The sequence below is a fragment of the Martes martes genome, assembly GCF_963455335.1.
Source record: "Martes martes genome assembly, chromosome: 12".
Taxonomy (NCBI): Eukaryota; Metazoa; Chordata; class Mammalia; order Carnivora; family Mustelidae; genus Martes; species Martes martes.
Window position 1 is genome coordinate 73484619 of NC_137900.1, and position 24234 is coordinate 73508852.

At 42.6% G+C, this 24234-nt stretch overlaps 1 protein-coding gene across 3 annotated transcripts in view; it reads left to right on the forward strand.

Annotated features, from left to right (window-relative positions):
- Positions 1–24234, forward strand: part of PALM2AKAP2 (PALM2 and AKAP2 fusion) — a gene marked incomplete at its 3' end in the record, with an annotated part of 333400 nt that overhangs the window by 178263 nt on the left and 130903 nt on the right. For all 3 annotated transcript variants that reach the window (XM_080819613.1, XM_080819614.1, XM_080819615.1), the window contains one exon: positions 17515–17600. In XM_080819613.1, coding sequence (XP_080675739.1) covers positions 17515–17600 — 86 coding nt within the window. The remainder of the gene's footprint in view (positions 1–17514; positions 17601–24234) is intronic.

Consider the following 24234-nt stretch of genomic DNA (forward strand, 5'->3'; position numbering starts at 1 on the left):
GTGGCTAATACAACCATTTTTTTTCCCTGGGTTGAAACGTATTCTTACACGGTTTTGGAAGCCAGAAGTCCCAAATCAAGGTGAGGTCAGGGCTACGGTCTCTCTGAAGTCTTTAGGGACAGATCCTTCCCAGCCTCTCCCAGCTTCCGGCAATATACTTCTTATCTCTGCCTCATCTTCATGTGGCCTTCTCTTCTTGTAAAGATACCAGCCATACTGGATTAAGGTCTACACTCATGACATCGTCCTACTTTGATTATAACCACAAAGACCCTATTTCATATATAAGGCCATATTCTGAGGTGCCAGGGGTTATGTCTTCAGCATATCTTCCTGGGGAACACAATTCAACCCATAACAAGCTACCTCTATGGGAGTAATTTCCTAATCCCCGGAAGTATGCAAATAGAATCAGAGTGAGTTGTTTTTCAAGACGCTTAAAGAGATGTACGCATTAAGTAGAGAATAGGACCAGATGTCTTCTAAGATTTCTTCCAACAATGGCATTTGCTAATTTTATGAGTCCTGTTGAGAAGGACTCTACCAAACTCTGGCACCACACTTGGTCCAGTCTTGGTAAAATATCATATGCACAGAAACACAGTCTAGCTTCTATAAATCACTAAAATGAATTCCCATCTTTACTTTACATTTTTGACAAGCCTCAGTGGAACTTCCTTTTTCCGTCCCCTGCAGCTGCTCCTCTTGGGGTCCCTCCATCCTGGCCAGTACTTTTTGGAATGACAGAATTCTAATTCCAAGTAGTGTTCAAAAAGATGCGATTTTCTCACAAAACCGTGAAGTCTGGGAGTTTTTATTTTGCCTTGAATTCCATTTTCAAGCTTTGTCTTCCTCTCTGCTTGCTTTATTCTTAGAAAAGCTTTTTCCATATGGTGTCCACCAGTACCCCCAGGCTTAAATATTAGCATTTTAGCAAAACTCACTAGGAAAGTTCTCCTTTTCCATTCTAAGGCAAGTCCCAGGGTTGACTCTCATTGGTTCAACTCTGTCCCCTTGCGTTTATCATATACTCGTCCTAAACTCATCATTGGGATTCTGCTTACATTTTGAGGGGGGAAGGTGAAGAATGGAGATAGCCCTATCTAAATCACACAGACTAGGAATGGAGGACAGTATCCCCAAGGGGAATTTGAGGTGCTATTAACATAATAAATGGTAATCAATGTTGGAAAGGACAAGACAATGACTGTCCATTATGAATCTTTGATTCCTTGCTTCAAACCACTGATGTCTTTTGATAGGTGGGTAGGTGGGTAGGTAGGTAGGTAGGTAGGTAGAGATAGGTAGGTAGATGGATAGATGAACGGATAGGCAGATAAATAGATTTCTATTTATTTCTATCTATCCATCTGTCCATTCATTTATCCATCTATCTACTTACCTATTTGAAATCTATCTAAAATATGCAGCTATTAGATAGCTAATCTATCTAAAATATGCTTTTTGTTTTCTCGTGCATTTTCCTCTTGCCTTTCTAGTTTGTCTCTTTCTATTTATTTCCTAAAGTCTGAATCGTAAATGCCTACTGGGCTGGGAAATACTGAGCTCTCCTTTAAGGGCAAGAAAGGAAGAAAAATGGAGCCGGCCAGAACCAGATTCCTCTTGAACCTGCGAGGAGGGAGAAAGGGAGGAACTCACATTAATAATTTTGTCCCCATCATCTATCAAATCACCAGAGTGATCTTTTGTCATTTTGAGTTGTGGGTGCTTTAAACATTTGCATCTGTGTCCAGGAAAGAAGTAGATAAATTTGCACATGATGGTAAAAGAAGACTTTGGGATATAAATACTCACTGATGGGAAATTATGGATACATCCCAAAAGTCTAGTCAAACGGTGTCTGCATTTTAGCTTCCAGACTTTTGCAGTGGGTCAAGCCAAACTCCCGAACGGGTTTTTAAACTTCCGAAACATCAGGCTTGTTTGTTTCCAATCACACGAGCCCTCTTGAATTGAAAACAACACTGGATCATCAAACAATATAAAAATTAATTGATATCACTTATCCTTCTGCCTTCAACACATTCAGCCCTGTGACAGGTCACAAGCAAATACTCTTTAAACAACCTCCCCACATACAAGCAGCCTGCTAAGATTTAAAATCCCAGTCAAGGTCTTTGGTTCTGTCTCTGGAATCCATCTGGGCTGCCTCCTATTTCTTTGTCCTACATCATTGGTCTTGCCCTTTCCCACTCTTGAGCTCTGAGGGGAGGTTCTGGGGTTCGGGTCCCAAATGCTGCCTTGACCAGCTTCTTGGGATTGCTTACTGCCATCAACTGCAAGTCAGAGGCTCTCCTGTCTTATGCCCTCACCCTATGGTTCCCAGGTGGATGCATTTGCTAGGGGTGCTTAAATAATAGACATTAATTTTCTCATACTTCTAGAGGCCAGAAATCCAAGATCAAGGTGTTGGCAGGTTTGCTTTCTTCTGAGACCACTCTCCCTGGCTTGCAGATGACCAGTTTTTCCGTGTGTCCTCACATGGGCTTCTTTCTGTGTGCAGCGCCTCTATGTGTCCAATTGTCCTCTTGTTAGGACACTGGTCAGACTGGGTTAGGGATCACTGTAAAGATCTCATTTTAACTCAATAAGCTCTTTAAAGACTCCAAATATAATCTCCAAATATAATCACATCCTGAGGGTACAAGGGTTAGATCTTCAATATAACAAAGGGGGGAGTACATAATCAGCTCATAACACCAGGCGAGTTGACTTCCCACTACAGACTCCCAAATCTGCTAAAAATTGGGAGTCAGACATTCCCATGTGGCTAAAGTAATTTCTTAATAAGACTAATTAAGAATTATGATCATCTGGCAACAAAGAAGAGACCAAATCATCACCACTATGTCTGGAAAAAAACTAAGTTAACTGGACAATCCAATAGAGGGGCTAATTATGATCCCAGCCCCCCAAAGACTCTAGAACCTTCTATTTATTTATTTTTTATTTTTTATTTTTTAAAGATTTTATTTATTTATTTAACAGAGAGAGAGAGAGAGAGAGAGAGATCACAAGTAGGCAGAACAGCAGGCGGAGAGGAAGGGAAGCAGGCTCCCCGCCGAGCAGAGAGCCCGATGTGGGGCTCGATCCCGGGACCCTGAGACCATGACCTGAGCCAAAGGCAGAGGCTTAACCCACTGAGCCACCCAGGCACCCCTAGAACCTTCTATTTAGATCTGGATATATGTTATCTCTCCTGGCAGCACTTTTCTTAGCTGCAATTTTTGTTGCCAGATGTTCCTAGAAGTTGTTGATTTGAAAGTGAAGCCACTATGGTATCAAGGAGTAAAGATAATGGTAATGACTAACTTTTATCAAGTACTTGCTATGTTCTGGGCACTGAGCTGTGGAGTTACATGTATTATTATCTCATTTAATCCACACCAAAACCCTAAGTGGTTTCCATTACTGCCCTCATTGTACAGGTAAGGAAAACTATGGCTTTGACTGGAGAACTAACTTGCTGTGGTCCTGGTTCTCCCACTAGTTCCCACAGTGAGCTCCTAACCAGCTGTTTTAAAAGTCTGTTTTAAAATCAATCTACTTTGGGGCACCTGGGTGGCTTGGTCAGTTGAGGGTCCAACTCTTGACTTCAGCTTGGGTCATGATCTTAGGTTTGTGAGATCGAGCTCCCTGTCCAGCTCTGGGCTGAGTATAGAGCCTGCTTAAGATTCTTTCTCTCTCTCCCTCTGCCCCTCACCAGCTTGCACACACTCTCTCTCTCTCTCTCAAAAATGAGTAAGTAAATTCAATCTGCTTCAAAAAAAATCTTCAAAAAGGAATTTGTGAGGTTCCCCCTGAAGGACACTGAGGGAATTAAACCATTTGGGGACTGTAAACTCAGATGCCATCAGGGACCAGACCCTTAACATTAGTGAGTGAAATCAACCCACAAATAAAATAATAATGTGGTGGAGACTGAGTCCTGTCAGAGCAGGGAAATCTCTTGTAAAAAGGTGACTTGGGATGCCTGGGTGGCTCAGTGGGTTAAGCCTCTGCCTTAGGCTCAGGTCATGATTTCAGGGTCCTGGGACTGAGCCCCGCATCGGGCTCTCTGCTCAGTGGGGAACGTGCTTCCCTCTCTCTCTCTGCCTGTCTCTCTGCCTACTTGTGATCTCTCTCTGTCAAATAAATAAATAAAATCTTTAAAAAAAAAGATAATAGTCACTCAGCTCTTGGCAGTTGCTGCCATGTAAAGCTATAGATAGCAAGCCTGGTTTTTCCAGTCTTCTAACTTTTTTTTCCAAAAAACTAGATGTTTGGATGTTCACGTACGTTCTCATGAATTTAAATGCTGAGAACTAAGTAGGAGCACCTGGCTGGCTGTAGAGCATGCGACTCTTGATCTTGGGTTGGCCCTGTTGGGTATAGAGATTACTTAAAAATAAAATCTTTAAAGTGAATGAATGAGGGACACCTGGGTGGCTCAGTGGGTTAAAGCCTCTGCCTTCAGCTCAGGTCATGATCCCAGGGTCTTGGGATCAGGCCCCGCATCAGGCTCCCTGCTCTTCAGGGACCCTGCTTCCCCCTCTCTCTCTGCCTGCCTCTCTGCCTACTTGTGATTTCTGTCAAATAAATAAATAAAATCTTTAAAAAAATAAAATAAAATAAAATGAATGAATGAAGACAACTGAGTCATTTAAAACAACAACAGTGTAGGTGTACCTGACTGGCTTAGTCAGAAGAACATGAGACTCTTAATCTTGGGGTTGTGAGTTTGAGCCCCATGTTGGGATAAGTTAAACACACAAACTTAAAAAAAATTAAAACAACAGCAATTACTTGCAGATGAAACAAAGCATGCCTGCAAGCCTGAAGGGTCATCACTCCTAACTTCTGGGCTGATGAGCATCCTAAGAACTTTTCTGAACTTTTCAGGGAACTCTTTTTTATAAATATTCTCTCTTAGGCACTTCTACTTGATTCAAGTGGGTTTTTTGAATGGGTGAACTCCCACAGGTCATCTGATACCACCACAGCCCCCCAAGGGGAGGAGAGGAAGCTCTGCTGGCAGGACGCCCAGAACTCAGGGCGGAAATGTGACATCGGAAGGCCCCATTCAGTGAGGAAAGGAGTGGTGCTGGCAATCAGATTGCCCAAAGAGAAAACCTCCTCCTCCCAAATGGCCAGCTCCCTGGGTACCCAGATCAGGTCTTTCCAGCCCAAGCACATGCGTGGCAAACAGCAGAAATACAAGGATGGAGGTTGGAGTGGGGAGTGATGTGATGATTACGTTTCTGAAAAATAACAATGATGATGATATGCAGACAGATCTGAGTTGGGGGAACCTTGCAGGGCCTGAACTGGTGCACATGCAGTGGGGCGGGAGGGGAGGGATCTGGTGGGAAAGGCATAGACGAGACTAACTTCTTCATGTCTCCAAGGGTCATGCTCCACTATGCCTTCATTGCAATGGTACTATATTCACAGCCAAGAGAGGCAAAGTCACAGCACACCAGTTGGGTGGCTGACCCTCCAAAGAGCCCAAAGACCTTGAACATGCCCTGGTCATCACTGGCTGTCTTATTACTAATATACATCTCCTCTGCATGGAAACTAAATCCAAGATGGTGGCTTGGGTTTTTATTTAATTTTATATCACATTATTTAGGGGCTGAAAATCAAATAATTTCCAGCCTAATAAAATCAGGTTGGCAAAAGTAATAATTAGGATGTTATAGAGATTATAACAGAATCTCTTATTGGACTTGGGGAGAAGACCCTCTGAATGGTAATATCTGCAGATTAATTTGCAAGTAAACCAGATTTTAAATTGTTAGTTCTCTAACCTTTGCGTAGGGAACCTATTTGTGAGCACTCCTTTGAGTTTGTTGCAAGTATCACTCATGGTTGCCTAAAAAGGCTTTAATTTCTGAGTACTGATTCAGGTCAGCTAAAACAAACCATTTTTAAAATTGGTTTGGGCCTCAGAGTCTCGTAAAATTCATTTTAAGCACCGTACCATGATCCTTCTTTGCTCTCATTTTCATGTAGTTTTCAAGTAGTTGAAGTTTGCTATCCCCTTACATTATGAGAGATGCTAAAAGTTCACCTTTGATCGTAGACCAGGAGATGAAACACCCAGTTTCTCAACTCACTCTTGGATGCTATGAGAGGGAAAGGCTCTTTTCTCCTTAAAGGGAGGTCCAAGACTCCTCATTGTATAGTGCTGGCTGAAAAATTTGCAGCTTCCTGCCCAGACATGCACATGTGTGAATGCCCATATGGGTTTGGGTGTGGGTTATGCATGAGCACCTATGTGGGTCTGCATGTGTGTGTATGCATGTGCATATACAGAGTATATGGATGTGGCAGGCACGTACATGTGTGTGCATACCTTCTCAGTCTCAGGAGGGTTGTTCCTTCTTGCCCCTCTCACCAAGGGCACCTTGGTTAGCATAGGTGATTAGTAATAGCATATTGCAGCATGAGCACTGAACTTGGAGAGCCTTCTCCAAATCACAGGTCTGGTTCTTTGTGTTCTTGGGCAAATTATTTACCTCTCTAAGACTCTTTTTTGCATTCTGGAAAATGAGGATTAAAAATAGTGTCTACTTCACTTGGAACTTTGGACTATTAGTGTGATGATATATGTTAAATATACCACAATGAAGAGCACATAATAAGCACTCAAGAGCTGACAGCTGCTATTATTATTGTTATTCCTTCTTAACCCCATGCTTGCAGGGAGAGAGTTAGGTGGAATCAGAAAATTATTTTCCAGCTTCAGGTACTCTTAAGTCTTTACCTCTTTTCCTATGTGTGATTGCCTCTTCAATCACCCAAAGTTTTTCTCAGGGTTTTTCGTGGGCTGTTAAAACCCAAGGTGACACTCAAGAGGCACTAGGTGTTTTCATTGTCTTAATCCTCTTCCATTTTTCAAAAGTTCTGCTGCTCAGGTCACCCTCTGCTGAATTAGATTGTGTGGGATCCCACAGGACCAAGCCCAAAGCTCTTCCTGCATGAAAGGAGAACCGCCCATCCTAGCTGCCCCAGAGAGGTTCCGTAAACTCTTCATAAATGTTTGCTGAATTGCGTGGGATTGGGTTTGGTGCCTGGCTATGTATTTTTCTCAGGACCCCACCATAAAAACCTTTATTTGATGTGTGCTTTGTGAGCTTGAACCGGAACCTCCAGGAAGACCATTTCCCCTCTGTGAATCTTTGTTTTCAGTATGTCCTCAAGTTTCCTGTTCTCCTATCTCTGAAAATGAAAGAAATACTAATCTTTTGGGTGGTAATATGATATACTGGTTAAAAAAAATAGCCTCTGAGGTAAGAGCACTTGGATTAAGTATTAGTTCCATCACGTCATAGCTCAGTTTCAAGTCTTTGACCCTCAATTTTCTCATCTGTAAGGTGGGAATAGTATTGTACCTGCCTCATGTACCTGTACTCTCTGAGGATTGATTGCAAACTTATACATAAAGACAAAGCCTTCGACCCGCAGTGCATCCCAGGACAGTTTAGTGGTCACGACTAGTTTTATTGTGTCCATGTTGGAGGACAGCAATGGGGTCAAGAAGCCATGGGTCACACTTGGCAAGATACGGATATTTTTCTTTGTGCATCTTTGAGCAACCTGAACATTGTCCCCTGAGAAGCACCTAGAGAGGCATCACTTACCCAGGAATGTACAGGTGGGGAAAGGGGTCACTAACCTCTGGGTGAGTTTGAGGAAAGTAACTTGTCATCCAAGGGGTGGACCTTTTCTTTCATGATGGGATCTTCTCAGGGAGAGGGACCAAGAGAGGGGAAATTGCCCTTGCCGCCATTGCTTCAGGAGGCCCTGGGGCCTGGCCCTTCCATCTGTCCTGTGAAAGAGAAAGCTGGGGCTCAGGTTCAAGGATGAGCTTCCACCTGGAGCAGTCTGGGCTGGGCTGGGCTGGGCTGGGGCCACATCCTGCCTTGCTCCTCCAGCCCCTGGCAGGGCTTTCCCTTCAGAGGAAGCAGGCCCCATCAGCTTATCCTTGGGTGGGGTTTCCCAAAGCAAGTGTTTAAAGGCAAATCATTGTTCTGAAGTTCCGCTAAGTTTTAATGACCACCCTTCTGAGAACGCCTTCAAGAACCAAGCGAGATTTTTTAAAGCCCAAGGATAGCCAAAGACAGTTACAAGAAGAGAAATACCTATGTGAGTCTCTGTTCCAAGACACTCTGTGCAGAGGCATGGGAGAAGAAGGAAGAGGTGGGATCCAGGCCCTCGCCCTATTCTTTTCACTGTGATCAGGAAAAATACTTTCACAGTGGGCCGATCTTTTGTTTGTAAAATGGGGTTGACCCAGTTTGGGCCCCAGGAAGAACCCTGGTCTAGAAAATCAGGCAATCTTATCTTTTCTCGTCCCAGCTCAGCTGGGACTTTATGGGAGACCCTGGCCACTCGTTTCTGACTGAGGTCTCAGGTCTCTCTGAAAAACATGAAAAGCTAGGCTCTAGACTCTCTTGAAGTTCCAGGCTATGTGTGGGTCAGTAAGTTGTTGAGGGCTGAGGCAGAGGTGTGACAGGGAGGAGAATAGCTAGGATGGGTCGGAAGGTTGACCACATCTGAGCAGGCTCCATCCACCAAAGTCCCCACAAATGAAAGGGACAATCTCCTAGCAGTTGGGGGTCTACTGGGTCCTCTGTTCTCTCCTTTAAATCAGGTGACATAGGTCCTCATCTGGGCTCTATTTTCCCCAATCTGCTGTGGCTCAGCTATTCTTAAGACATTCCAGCTGTCCAATGAGCATGACCTTGGGTGGTGGTAAGGAAGGTACCCAGGAAAAGAGGGCACCTCCCTTACCACGTGGAGGCTGAGGACATTGTAGAGGAGCTTTCTATCCTGATGAGAAAGCAGCTCAGTTGGCTTCAGGCCCCTTCCAACTCCAATTCAATTTGGAGAACATTGAATGAGCCCCTGCTACATGTCGGCCCTCACTGTGCTGAATGAGATGAAGTGGGACTGGGTGGGGCTGGTGAATGGATGGCCCTGTCTTCAAAGTACTCAAAGAGTCCTTAGGGAGCTTGGCTAGCTCATTGGGTGGAATGTTCAACTCTTGATCTCAGGGTTGTGAGTTCAAACCCCACATTGGTTGTAGAGATTACTCAGAGGGCTCAGAGTCCTACCACCCAGATGCTTTATGGCTGGTGACTACACCTCCACATCCTCCCATCTCTGGGTTTGCCAGCAAGTGCCTAGGGCCATGAGGTCTTGCCTGGCTTGGAAGAATGGGACCAATGACAGCCTGTTTGTTTCTTTAGCATCTAGAGTGAATTAGCACAGCTCTGGTGCTGTTTCTAATGCCCTACACACCCTGCCTTTCAGCGTCCCCCAACCTCCTTGGAGCACTCTCACCCCATGCCCCATTCTGAAGCTCTGATCCTTCCAACCAGGCTGTCCAAAACTCACACTTCTTATTTAACCAACACCTGGAGAGGCTAACGGTATCAGGCCAAGTCCCTGCCCACAAGCGCTTACACGCTAGTTGCTAAGGGCCCTCTCGGGCATCATTGACGAGCCAGTGCTGTCAGCCAGACACACTTAAGGGCTTTCCCTGCTCAGGTCCTAATGTGTGCCCCAACAAGTGGGGCTAATGATCAGGGCTGTGAGTTCACCGTGGAGGGAGCAGGTGGTGATGTCACTTTGGACACCTCACAGTGGAACTGGCACTAGAAAGCAATGCTGAGTACTGGTGTCACCCGTGTATTTAACTTCTGTGAATTCTTGTGTATATTTCTAGCTAAAATATGATAGAAAAGTACATTTAAAAAGTATCAGGGAGGGGCGCCTGGGTGGCTCAGTGGGTTAAGGCCTCTGCCTTCGGCTCGGGTCATGATCCCGGGGTCCTGGGATCGAGCCCCGCATCGGGCTCTCTGCTCTGTGGAGAGCCTGCTTCCTCCTCTCTCTCTGCCTGCCTCCCTGCCTACTTGTGATCTCTCTCTCTGTCAAATAAATAAATAAAATCTTTAAAAAAAAAAAAAAAAAAAAAAAAAAATAAAAAGTATCAGGGATTCTGCTGACATTCCAATCTATGTGCCTGTATGTCAGACCCTGCTGTTTGCTTGTCTGATAGCCATCAACCTGTCTCCTTCTTTCTTGCTGGCCAAGATCCCATTTTGTTCCTTTGTTCATCCTCCAAGGGGCTGTGTGCTAAGAGAACGCTGACCCAGGGAAGGCCTGACTCAGGGGGTAAATCCTGATTAATTAGCCCCAAGCCGATTTTGAGGATTCCATTCGCTTTTTCTACAACTGGTTTAGAGATCGACTAATGCTGTGTTTGAGTGAGACTTTAGGTGTGTAGGCGAGGGTGCCTTGGTGGAAGTGTATTTACTCCTCGCTTTTCCTGCCTCTGGATGTTTTCATGACACATGGAACTGCTATGTCCATCTTGGGACCATGGAAGAAAATCAAGAGAATGGCAGAGAGGCCAAACTGGGACCAAGAGGCCCTGAGGCCATAGAGCCATTGGATCCACCAACCACCTCTGGTGCCACACTACCTTGGGACTTCTTGTTCCATGAGTCACTCAGTCCTCTGTTGTCTAGTCATCTGTTAAGTAGGCTTTCTGTTACACGCAGCCAAAAGCACTCTGAATGGTACACTCTGGCATGAGGATGACAATGCCGGTGTTAATCTGCTGTCCCATAGCTGGTCTCTCCTTCTATCTCCAGTGTGCGCATCTCCAAAGCCTGAGAAATTCTACAGTTTCCAGATCTGTATTTTTTGTACAACATGATCCTTAGCCCAAGCCAACAGCATCGTCTGGTACTTAACAAAGGAAACGGTCTGTTTCAAAGCTGGAACAAACTGTGGCTCTGTTGGGTTTTCTGAAGTATGGTGTTATTTTGGACTGGATAGGAGATTTAAGGAATTTTCAAGAGCAGCCGTGACTATGCAGGATGAGGTCTTTTGTCTTTAGGCCGTAAATCCTTCATGAGATGCAACTAACCTATGCAATAAGCACTAGGCATAATGGAAACAGGGTGGCCCCAAAACAGTAGAAAGTATGGATCATCATAGCCTGGTTTTGGAGACAAAATTCAAATGGCAGGAGTGATTTAGGGAATAGAACACAGATTTACCTAAACAACTCTACCCAAAGAACTGGAGGTTGATGGGAAAGGCAAGTTTGGAAGGGCTCCTTCCTCTCCTTAGGCTGGGCTAGGTTCTGCTACTGTAATGAACAACTCTCAATTCCCATGTCTTAAAACAACAAAGGTTTAGTTCTTACTCATCCTACGTGGCCACTGTGGGTTGACTGTGTCTGCCTTGTGTTATCCTCACCCTGGGACTCAGGCCAACAGAATCCCACTATCTGGAGCATTACCATTCACCGTGGTAGTGGAGAGGCGCTCTGGAGCGTCCTTCATCAATTACATGCTCCAGCCTAGAAGTGATAGATGCCACTGCTGCCCACACTCATCAGCCAGAACTCATCACAGGACCACCAATTCTAAGGAGGCCAGGAAGTGAAATTCTGTTATGTGTCCTCAAAAGAAAAGAACCGGAAGTACTTGGTGAGCAGCACTAATGACCCACTTTGTCCAACAATCTATCTAAAACCTGTGTCAACAGATGAGCTAGAGCAAAGATCCACTCTCTTGCCCCCAAGGGTCCATATTGACTTACCTTTCTTTCTTACTCTGCTTTTATCTAGCAACACACAATGGTGCCAGGAGATCTAGGGATAGCTAGCACCCTCTGGTACAGTGCTACCCTCTCCCTCTAGGTCTCTGACCTTGTGTTTTTACTTTCGTCCATTTTGTGGTACTAACCAGAATCAGAAATAAGGAAATCACCTTATTTCTGTTTTCTGCACTGCCACTGGTTGCTTCCCCAACAAGCCTTCTTAGCAACTCATCCTATTCTTTGCTCAGGCTAGTCCTGTCTCCCTTTGCTCAAACACAAAAGCCATGTTGTCTACAGGTTACTGTACTCAAGCCCTCACGGCCACCCTCCTATTAGCCCACATCCCTCACCTTGCAGGTGCTCATGTGTGCCCTTGGCTTCTCCCACCAGGCCAGGAGCTCAGCCTCCTTCTTTCTGCTTGCTCTTCCCTGTCAACCACACATGTGTTATTCCCAACAGAAATCAAAGAGAGGGGCCATGGCGGTTAGTAGAGTGCATCTTGTGCATGAGACCAGACATGTGAGTGCTAAGGAACTGGAAGCTCGGGCTCATGGATTTCTTCATCTGACTGTGTGGCTAAGCGAGGAGATGTATAAAAAGCAACAATTGGTTGGCTGATTTTACTTATTCTGGAAAGATTTTTGTACAACTGTCCCTGATGGGGGCCTTAAAAGCATACATCAGCTATAAGTAGACAGGTCTCAATTTTCCCCACTACTGTGAAACGCAAACCTGTTCTGTTCTGGGAGAAAGATGTTATTTTAATCTAGGGATTATAAAAATAATATAAAATATGTTCTCTCTTCTTTGAGAAATTATAAATAAAGAGTTTGAGCAAAGGGAAAGGGAATATAAGAGAAAAAAGGTTATTTGGATGGAGAGTGTGTAGAAATATAATATGTAAAGTAATATATATATATATATATATTTAGTTATCAATTATCAAAAATTCTTAGGTCAAATTCTTTACATAGGTTCTTTCCCTGAAATCAGAGGTGATTGTGCTTACATAACTGACTAATAATAGAAATACATCAGTCTAGAATATGTTCTTTTGCAATTATACATCTGACCTGTTAAATATTTGTGCTATTGTTATAAATACTGATCTTAGTTGAGTGGAAATTCATCTCAGGAACTTAGACATGAAAGGAGATGTTGACAGTCATTGATAAAATCCTAGAGTGGAAGAATGACAAATGAGCATTCTAAGCTAGCCCCCTGCCTACTTGGGGTGCAAGGCATTTACACGGTAGTGGTATGGAAATCACCATTGCGGAAATAGAAGTCGTATTTTCACAGGTATAAGCATCCTCCTATTAGAAGTGTAGGTCTTCTTGCTTCTCCAGGTCCCCAGGGTGAGAGGGTCTGCTGCCCTTTGGTGTTCAAATGAAGCTGACCCATGGCTCTGTTGTGTATATTCGGGTCTAATACCCTGTCCCAGATTCTTATCATCATGTCCTCCTCAGATTCCGCTTTCGCAGGGAGCTCCTCCGTGTACCTGCCATTCTCTTCTCTCCAGCCTGAGGTCCTCATTCTGTTTCCACCCACCCACACCAACACAAGACAATTGTGTAGAACAGATCTTCACCCAAGGTATGAGACTCAGGGGAGCATTACGTGATGAGACAGCTTGCCAAAAAATTTAAAATCGATGTTTCAACGTCGTGGTTCTCAAGAGTCCTTTTCGTTACCCTTGGAGATTTCTTAGCCAGTTCTCATCCCAGCTTCTTTCAGGTTCCCTCCTTTTTTGAATGGTCCTCTTCCTTTTTCTCCTACTTCCGTGGCATGGGGCGCATCCGATCCAAAACTCAGTTTTCTCCTTGGACGGAATTTTGCCTCTAGCTTTGAAAATAACATTTTCCAGTCCTCACAACTTATTATTAGGATTGATAATATTTTTAAATTAAAATGTCAGGTCTATTTTCTCTCATTCTTGCCATGAAATGGTAGGCTATCTAATTTAAACTGTTTCCTTGGGGTGCGTGTCCGGTTCAGTTGGTGGAGCATACAACTCTTGATCTCAGTGTATACCCACATTGGGTATAGAGATTACTTAGAAACTAACAAAAAAGGTGTATTCTTGGTTGTAGGCTAAAATTTTGAGAATACATATATATTTATGTATATATCTTAGGGCCATATATCCATTAGTAAAGATTGCATTGCTCATGAAAGGATCATAGCAGAGAAAAGATTCTTCCTCACATGGCATAACATGGAGAGATATAGGGAACCTGGCTGGCTCAGCCGTCAGAACATGCAACTCCTGATCTCAGGGTTGAGAGTTCAAGTGCCACGTTGGGCACAGAGCTTACTTAAAAAAAATAGATAAAGAAAGAAATAAGAAAGAAAGAGAGAAAAAGAAAAGAAATAAGAAAAAAGAAAAAGAAAGAAATAAGAAAGAAAAAAAAAGAAAGAAAAAGAGAAAGAAAGAAAGAAAAAAGATAGATATAGAAAGAGAGAGAGATGGGAATCAATACTTGTAACTGGAATTTCTTTGCAACAAAGGTGTTCATTTGCATTTGCACAAAGATAAATGTGCTTTATCCAAAATGACTTTCATGTACAATTTCGCTTAGGTGTTGTATCTATTAGTTACTATTACAATAATGCTGCTTAACCTATATCATCCCCAAACTCAATGCCTTTTATTGTCATACATGTGCAGCTGGGCTAGGGGTTGACTGATCAAGCCTTGGTTTGGCTCCAAGGTGCTGATGGGGTCCAGGTCTGCTCCCCATGACTCCGAGCCCCTTGCAGACCAATTGGAGCATGTTCTCCTCATGCTATAGCAGAAATGCAAGAGGGCAGGGGCGCCTGGGTGGTTCAGTGGGTTAAAGCCTCTGCCTTCGGCTCAGGTCATGATCCCAGGGTCCTGGGATCGAGCCCCACATCGGGCTCTCTGCTCAGCAGGGAGCCTGCTTCCTCCCTTCTCTCTCTCTGCCTGCCTCTCTGCCTACTTGTGATCTGTCTGTCAAATAAATAAATAAAAATCTTAAAAAAAAAAAGAAAAGAAATGCAAGAGGGCAAGCATCACCACACAAGCCCATTTCAAACCTTTGATTGCCTTATGTCCACTAACCTTGCACTGGCCAGAGGGAACATCTGAGGGACAGGGAAGAAAATTTCTCCCACAGAGGGAAAGGAGGAGAATGAATATTTGCTGAATGATAATTCAAACTATTCCATCAAGTAAATATCAGATAATTGTCCATCATGCCCAATGTCTGTGTCTCTCTGCCAGCCAGATCCAACAGGGGCCAGCAGTGCCTTAAACCAAGAGGGACTATTAGTCTGTTGAATGCAAGATGTGTCAGGGAAGTAATCCATTCATGTAGGAGCAAAGATTGCTCTCCCAGAAACTTTCATTTAAGAAAAAGCTGACAGCCTCCTTGTAGCAATTTCTCTAGAAGAAGCTGTAGGGCAGCTCAACAAACTGCCCCAGTTTCTACAACCTAGTGAGAAACAACTCTTTGCACCTTGCAATACATTGAGTGCATGGATCTTGAATAATCCATTGTGCATATGTCCTGTACAATGAGGCTCTCGGGGATCCAGAATATAAAATAATGTAATTGACGCTAAAATATTAAAATTGAATTAATGTTATATTAGTTTTTTAAAAGCATCATGCAAAAATCGTTTCTGTTTCACCATCTGGTTTGTCCATTTGGTCTTTACAGAAATGCTGGAGTATAACAATCTTTCTTGTACATGTCTCTGCTTTCTTGATTTAGAACAGAAGCTGGTAAAGTATCTTTTTAAAAAATTACTATATAATTTTTATGGCATTAATACAAATTGACACAAAAATCATTACAATACCATACACGGAAGTATATGGAATACTATAGTGAATATTTTATGTACCTACAACTTGCTTAAGACATCAGTCCCCATCACCATACAAATTATTTACTGGTAACACTACCAAGCGAGTTATGGTGATATCAAAATTATTACATCACTCATTGTTGGTGGTTGTAAAATTGACATCATTGTTTTATAAAGCAGAATGGGACCATGCCATTACCCTTATAAGTATGCATACTTTTTGCTTAGGAGTCTCTTTGAGGGAGATTATTCATAAGAAAAGCATTTTAGACAAAGAGGTATTCCTTTTAGCATTACCTATACTGATGAGAAATTAAAAATGACCTAAATATCCAACATTTTAGAAATAGTTAAGTAAGTAATGGTATACCAACTCAATGGGTAATTATAGAATCAGTTAAATTGAAATTCTGAATATTGCTTAGCAAAATGTTTTTTTTATTGTGGTATATACATATACATAATGTAAAATTTACATTGTAACCATTTTTAAGTATGTGGTTCTGCACATTAAATACATTCACAATGTGGTGCCACATTAATCACTATCCATCTGGTCTAGTACATCTTATGGGCCAAATCTGGGCCAGTGCCTGTTTTTGTAAATAAAGTTTTATTGGAACTCAGCCATGCCCATTTGTTTTGAATGTTGTCTGTTGGCTGTTTATGGGTTGTGTGTTTTGCTCTACAATGGCAGCTTGAGAAGTTACAACAGAAATGGCATGACCACAAAGCCTAAAATATTTACTGTGTGGCACAGAACATGTTTGCTAATCCTCACTTAACATAATGCTAGATAATTGAAATTTTTTAATTTGGGCTAATCACACAAGTCCAGGATGAATGCTGTCCTTGAGTTATCCTTAGACAAAATTATTTGTTAAGGAAATCAACAATGGAAGCAAATATTACACAGCTAATTTTAACCTATTTAAGAAAACAATCTCTTTAATGCTTTAGGCTCTGAGCATTTGTGTATCTCAGCAGGCAGCTCTTTTGCCAATTACAAAATTTGTATCTACTGGTTAAAGTCGGCCCTTAAAAACTTTACTTAGGGGGCTCCTCGGTGGCTCAGTGGGTTGAGCCTCTGCCTTCAGCTCAGGTCATGATCTCAGGGTCCTGGGATCAAGTCCCACATCGGGTTCTCTGCTTAACAGGGAGCCTGCTTCCCCCTCTCTCTGCCTGCCTCTCTGCCTACTTGTGATCTCTCTCTGTCAAATAAAGAAAAAAAAAAAACTTTACTAAGTATTACTTTTTTAGCTTTTAAGAAGATGACTTTATCTGCAATAAATATGTTTCTACAAATATACCTTGTCATTACTTCAAACTTTTCTCTAATATAGACCATCCCCCCTTGATTCACTCATATAATTGCATCTGACCCGGTATAGTTTGGCTACATTGTGTTCGTGGGTGTATCTGAACACCAACCCCTGATCTCCTTTTTGAGGTGAAGAGAGCAAAACCTTGTATCTTGCCATGTGTCTATTCTTGGAGATCATCTGGCAGCTTAAGAAAAAAAGAACACTAACATTTATCAAGACTTGGAGAGAAAACATATATAGATTTTCAAAGTGAACATAAACTCTCTGTCATTTCCAGTATGTATGTGAAATCTAGGGCAGTGAATAATCTGGAATCAGTTCTACTGGGTGTTGAATAGATTCAGATGTCTGTGTTTCTGCGTCCTGGAATTCACTTTAAGCCCCCAGTAAGACCTCAGTATGAGGGCTGGATTCTGGAAGAGAGTTCATTCCAACTTCTTCTCCACTCTGGCCTGGGAATGGAACTGTCTGGCAGTTACAGGACTTGGACAATGGACTCCAAAGTTGGAGGTGAGGTAGAAACAAAGGAGGTATTGACTGGCCACACTTTTGCAAGGATGCTTTCCCAGTAACTGCCCTGCAGGGGAAACTGTGGAGCGACATTGGTTTCCTTTATAACACACATGGAATTGGAATCTGCAAAATGTCACTTAGGTGTCTATCCATGCCAGCTGAATGTACTTGGCTCAAATGGCACTTTTGTTTTTGTTTTTGCTTTTTTCAGGGGTCGGGTGGGAGAATATACTGCTAAAGGGAGACGAAGCAGCCTCAGACGCCACAGAAACATCCAGCGCAGACATGACTATCAAGGTAAGAGATGTCTTCTTTAGTTTGGTGCTCAAAGTACACCCCTAGAGGAAAACGAGCCCCTGGCGGACTGCTGGGAGCCAAAAGAGCACGGCGTCTCAACCCTGCTGGGATTCTTTCTCTGCTCACTGGAGCCTCAGTGAGTCATCCAGCCATAAGATTTTCTGAAATTTGGCATCTGGGTTAGGAAGCCACCCGAAAGGTAGAATCCAAGAGATGAATTCCAATGGCTTGTTGCAGGGTGTTCAGTGACTATCTGCATGTGGGTTGTGGGCACGTGGTCACCCCATGGGCACAGTGAAGCAAAGCTGAGCATTCCAAGCTGAGCAACCGGGGCCCCACTGTGCGTTGTGAAGAAAGGTCAGAGAGGCAAAAGAGGCTTGATCTTGACTCAAGACTTCTAGTGATGTCAGCGGGAAGGCAGCACACGGCCCACGCCAGCGGGAACGCCAGTGGCCAAAAGTTTACAAAACGAGTCATCTGGAAATCAACCTAATTATGACTGTTCAAATGAAATGCATGAATTTATAATCATTGCCTAGATTAAGGAATCCATAGCAAAATTCATTAGAGTCAACCACTTCCCCTCTGTTAATAGATTAGACACAAAGGAATAATTCTTCCTTCTTGAAATTCTGTTTATGATCCCGTGAACAGAGGTTGGAACATTTGATCCCAGAACATTTTTGCTTTAGTGATTAGAATCTAAGTATACACCACTTATGAATTTTTCTTTGAAAAAAGAAAGTAGTGTCTACCCTTTCTTCTAAGTCAGCTCTAGGCCCAACACGGGGCTTGAACTCACAACCCCAAGATCAGGTGCCCCAAGTAGCGTCCCTCTCTATATTGAGATATACCTAGATATATTTGAGTCCTGGATTTATTAGCAGAGGTTGTACAAAGGAATATACAGGATGAATGTATCCAAGCTTTCCCTTGTAAGGTGAAGGCTGGAGTTGTGTTATCTGTGTTTCAAATGTTAGAGGAAAGCAAACAAAAATGCCGCAGTGAAATTTAATGAAAGATGGGATAGTAGCCTAATTGGTCAAAAAAGTCAACTAATCTAAGTAATAACCATCCAGTACTGAAAGTTCATTTGCTTATAGTTATGTTGTTATGTTTAACAGAGTTTGCAAGACAATAATGTACATCCAAGGGTGCATGAGTGTTTCACTGACTGTTATTGCAAAGACAAGTTTGCGTCTGTGGCCGCATTGGACAGAAAGGGACAGGTGGATGAACCTGATGGATTTAGATTGGCCCTTTTGGAATCTGGCATCTTCTTAAGAGTTTGTTTCTGAGCTGTGTTGCTGGTATAGCTGCAGATGTAGTGCAGACATTCAAATGATCAGAAAGCCCAGAGTTTGTTTTATAAAGGCAAATGGTATATTCTGATAGAAGAAAATCTTGTCCAAGTCCCATTTTATAAGGTTGCTGTTTAATCAGGCTGCGGATCCTTGGAACCAGGATTGTGACTAAAGTTGTATTTGGGTCTATCCGGTTTAGATGTCATTCTTGATCTCTCTTTCTCTTTTCTTTTAATGAATAGCTGGGAATGTTTAACAGAGGATTTTTAGTTCTTTAGAACTGAACCCACTCTGAAGAATGGACACCATACGCTTTAAAAAGTTAAGCAGAATAAACGTATATTTAAATACATCCATAAATTTCTACAAATATTATTAAGTTCCTCTATGAATGCCAGTCTCTTCTCACTAAAGAATTTGTGAAACCTCTCGTGGATATAACTTAAGGAACTACTTCTGTTTAGAACTTCTCCTTTGGTTTTTCCAATTATGCAGGAATCACTATTTTTTGCCCTTTGCTTCATACTGTGGTTCCCGCCCTGCACTGCTTGATGTATCCATCCTGTCCTTATACCTATCCTAAAGTACTGTTTTTTCCTGCATCTATAAGTGCCCGATGTTCATTAATTAACTAAAGATTCCTCATCATATATCTATATATGTACAGCTATTACTGTTTCTAATAGCTACCTCCTATATCCTTGCAATATCAGCTCTTCCTGCCTTCTGCCCTGCGAAAGTTTTATTCTACTAAAACTCTAATTACACTAAAACTTAATCCATTGACATTTGCCAAGGGGAATACCAGGAGAAATCACCAAAACAGTTTGATATCCTCCATATTGTTCTTCTTATAATAGACATATCTATCTTAGTGCTTAGAAATTTTCTTTCTGAAAATGGTGCAAAAAAATTTTTTTGCAATGTCGCAATTCCCCGAATGTGGTTTTCTCTACTACATGTAACCTTTTAATACCATGTCTTATTTTAAAATGACAAAGTCATGCTTCTAAAAATATACATGACTCAGAGGAGTAAATTCATTCATAAATAAACATTGGTCATTCTGAGGAACATTGAACTAGGAACATTTATATAAAAAACACCCTCTAAATATAGGTCTGCTCAACAATTTTAAATCATTTGGTGTTGTAGGTTGAATTGTGAACCCACTCCTTCCTTGCCAAAAAGGGATGTCTATGTCCTCTACCTGGTACCTGTGAATATGACCTCTTTCTTGACTGATGATTCACAGACCTGTACCCCTGAAGCAAATAATACATTATATGTTAGTAAAGTATATATATATGACCTCTTTCTGGAAAAGGGGCCTTTTCAATGTAGTTAAGTATCTGGGTGAGATCACCCTGGATTAACCCGGTCCAATGATACATGTCCTTACGAGAGACAGAAGGACGAAACACACCTGGGAGAGAAGAGCACGTGAACAGGTGGAGGCAGAGATGGGAGCATGGGCAGGCCTAAGCCAAGGCCACATGGAGCCAACCAGGGGCTGGAAGAGGCAGGGAAGGATGCTCCCTTAGAAACTTCAGAGGGAGCACAGCCCTGCCAATACCTTGATTTTAAACTTTTGGCCCCCAAACTGAGAGAGAATAAATTTCTGTTCTTTTAAGCCACCAAGTTTGAGGTAATTTGTTAGGGCAGCTCTAGGAAACACATACACTCAGATCTACGGGGCGTTTTGTACCTACTTTTCACGAGTGCCAGTGCCAGAGACATGGAAAACCAGCACTCTGCACACCCATCGCTGTTTTCTGAGTATACTGTGTTCACTTTTTTTTAAATTGAAGTATAAGTTGACTTATATGACTAACGTCATTATAGTTGACTAATGACGTATTATTGACATTATATGTCACTTATAGGACTAGTGTCATTGGTTGACTAATGACATATGACTAATGAGGTTACATTAGTTTCAGGTGCACAACAGAGTGATTTGACAAGTCAAGTCTAAATGTTATGCTCTGTTCATAAGGGTAGCTACCAACTGTCACCATACAACACTATTACAGTACCTTTTTGTTTTAAGATTTTATTTATTTGACAGAGAGAGAGAGAGATCACAAGTAGGCAGAGAGGCAGACAGAGAGAGAGAAGGAAGCAGGCTCCCCGCTGAGCAGAGAGCCCGACTCGGGGCTCGATCCCAGGACCCTGAGATCATGACCTGAGCCGAAGGCAGAGGCCTTAACCCACTGAGCCACCCAGGCTCCCCTACAATATCATTGACACGCATAAGGAATTCATATATTCCTTATGCTGTTTTTATTTTTATTGTTTTTTATACTGCTGATGATGATTCTCACAGCCATGCAAGATTTAGAAAATACTGGTCCATGCCTTTTGTTTTTGTTTTTAAATCAAGCAGCAAAACAGAATAAGATACAATGTAGAAGCTATCCTAAAGTATAACTATCCTTGTGTTCTAGTGAACAGACACAGGCTGAAATAGGTCAGTAGGGTCCTTGAAATAAGAACAGGTGAAAACAACTTTTAAAAAGTGAACATAGTAGGGGCACCTGGCTGGCTGAGTCAGAAGAGCATGTGACTCGGGCGCCTGGGTGGCTCAGTGGGTTAAAGCCTCTGCCTTCAGCTCGGGTCATGATCCCGGGGTCCTGGGATCGAGTCCCACATCGGGCTCTCTCCTCGGCGGGGAGCCTTCTTCCTCCTCTCTCTCTGCCTGCCTCTCTGCCTAGTTGTGATCTCTGTCGAATGAATAAATAAAATCTTTTAAAAAAAAAAAAAGAAAAGAAGAGCACGTGACTCTTGATCTCAGGGTAGTGAGCTCAAGCCCAACATTAGATATAGAGGCTGTTTAAATGAGTAAACTTTAAAAAAAAAAAAAAGTGATCCTAATCTCTCCAACTGTCCATCTAACAGATGAATGGCTAAGTTCATTATAAATTATCCTTGTGACATTCATTCCATAACCGAAGCCTGTATCTCCCACTCCCCTTCAACCATTTGCCCATCCCCCCACCCCTTTCCCTCTGGCAACCATCAGTTTGTTCTCCTTATTTATGGGTCTGTTTCTGCTTTGTTTGTTCACTTGTTTTGCTTTTTAGATTCTACACATAAGTGAAATCATGTGGTATTTGTCTTTCTCTCTCTGACTTATTTCACTTAGCATAACACGTTCTAGGTCCATTCATGTCGTCACAAACGGCCAGGTCTCATCCTTTTTTATGGCTAAGTAATATTCCTTGATATACATATATATGCTACATCTTCTTTATCTATTCGTCCATCGATGGACACTTACCACTGTTCACTAGAAGAAAAGGGCACTCTTATTTCAGAACAGCTTCTCCTTATTGTGTTTTGCTGCATGTCTAGACGTTTTTTTTTAGAAAAGTGATGGATCAGTATTTTCTAAAACTTGCGTGACTCTGAGAATCACCTGCAGCAGTATATTAAAAAAAAAAAAGAAATAGTAAAAATACAGCTTCCCAGGCTGCTTTTTTCAAAATTCAAGAGAATTCACATTTTTAAGGAGTGCTCCAGTGACTATGGTGGTCAGTTTGGGAAAGTGTTGTCTCTGCATACAACTAGCAGCAGGGTCACGTGTGGCCACGTGAGCCCTATCATTGCTCCCTGTTCTCTAGTTTCCACCTAGCCTGGGAAAGGACTTCCTGCCCAAAACCCTTTGATTCCATTCCTTTCCTTTTGAACACTGACCAAGGCTTAGGTATTTCCTTTCACTTTCCAGATTTCCTTACCCTAACTCCTGTTTCGTTTCTAGCCTTATCTTCCACCATGTCTCTTTCTGTACCCATCCTTGCCTTCTCAACTCAGCTATTTGTAGCCACAGTGATCCTTTCAAAAAGCCAAACCGGTACCCTCCCTCCAGTTAAGCCCTGCTGGCCTTCCCCTTACCCTGAGCACCCAAACCAAACTCCAGCAGGTGCTCTGCTGTATAAAACCATAATGGCTTCCTTGGTCTTCTTCCTCTTCCTTCTTCCCTTTCCCAACATGGTTCACTTCTCTTTATATTCCAGTCTTTGGCTTAAATATTATCTCCTCATACAGCACTACTTTCTGATCTATCTTTTCACATGCTGTCACGTTACCTAGTACTTCTCCTAGCCAGTCACATAAATAGCCACAGAGGTCAATGCATGACATCCGGTCTCCCCTCATGGAATGTGATTTCCGCAGGGCATGCATCCCCAGTACCTTGCAAAGTGTCCAGCACGGTGTGTGCTCCTGTCAGTATTTGTTTAAATGAACAAATCTATGAATGAACAAATGCAGACCGCTGGACTGCTGGCCTTCCCCAAACTTAGTTTTCATGTTCTCACCTCAGGATCTTTCTCGAGTCTCCTTTCCTGCTTTCCCCTCCTATGCCACTTTCCTTGCAGTTTTGCTTGTTTTTCACTTGCTAGAGCCTCTAAATTACAGTTCAGTTTTTACCATTCCTTTCTTTTTTAAATACAACTTAATTGATGTATATAATTTACAGACCACACGATTCATACATTCAAGACTATGATTCCACATTTTTTGAAAAAAAAAGATTTTATTTGTTTTAGAGAGAGTGCATGCATGTGTGTAGGCATGCACAGGTGGGGTGAGGGGCAGAGGGAGGGGGAGAGAGAGAATCTCAAGCAGACTCCCCGCTGAGTGCAGAGCCCACTGTAGGGCTCCATCTCAGGACCCTGAGATCATGACCTGAGCCAAAACTGAGAGTCAGATGCTTAACCAACAGAGCCACCCAAGCATCCTTCAGTTAATAGTTGTTCAATTTACCAACCATCACCATCATCCAATTTCATAATACTTCATGACTTCCCTAAGATCCCTCCTGCCCGATGAGAGATAATCTCCATTCGCACCGCAATCCCAAGCCAACACTCGCATATTTTCTGTCTCCATAGATTTACCTGTTCTGGACATTTCATATAAATGGAATCATACAACATGCGGTCTTTTGCGTTTGTCCTTTTTTTACTTAGCATGGTGTTGTGGGATTCATCCTTATCGTGTCCTCAACCACGAGTTCATTTCCTTTAGCGCTGGATAGTATTCTGTTAGTGGGTAGGCCGATGTTTTGCTTTGTTTCTTAGCTCTTTCACAAGCTGATAGACCTTGAGCTTGTTTCCACTTTTTGCCTGTTATGAATTCACTGCTGTGAATATTCATGGGCGAATCTTTGCATGGACATGCGTTTTCATGTGTTGTGGCTGTGGACCTGGGCGTGGAATTGCTAGGTCATGTGGTGAATACATGTTTCACTTTGTGAGGAACTGTCAGGTGGTTTTCCCAAGTGGCTGCGCCATTTTACACTCCCCTCAGCCTCGGGTAAGGGT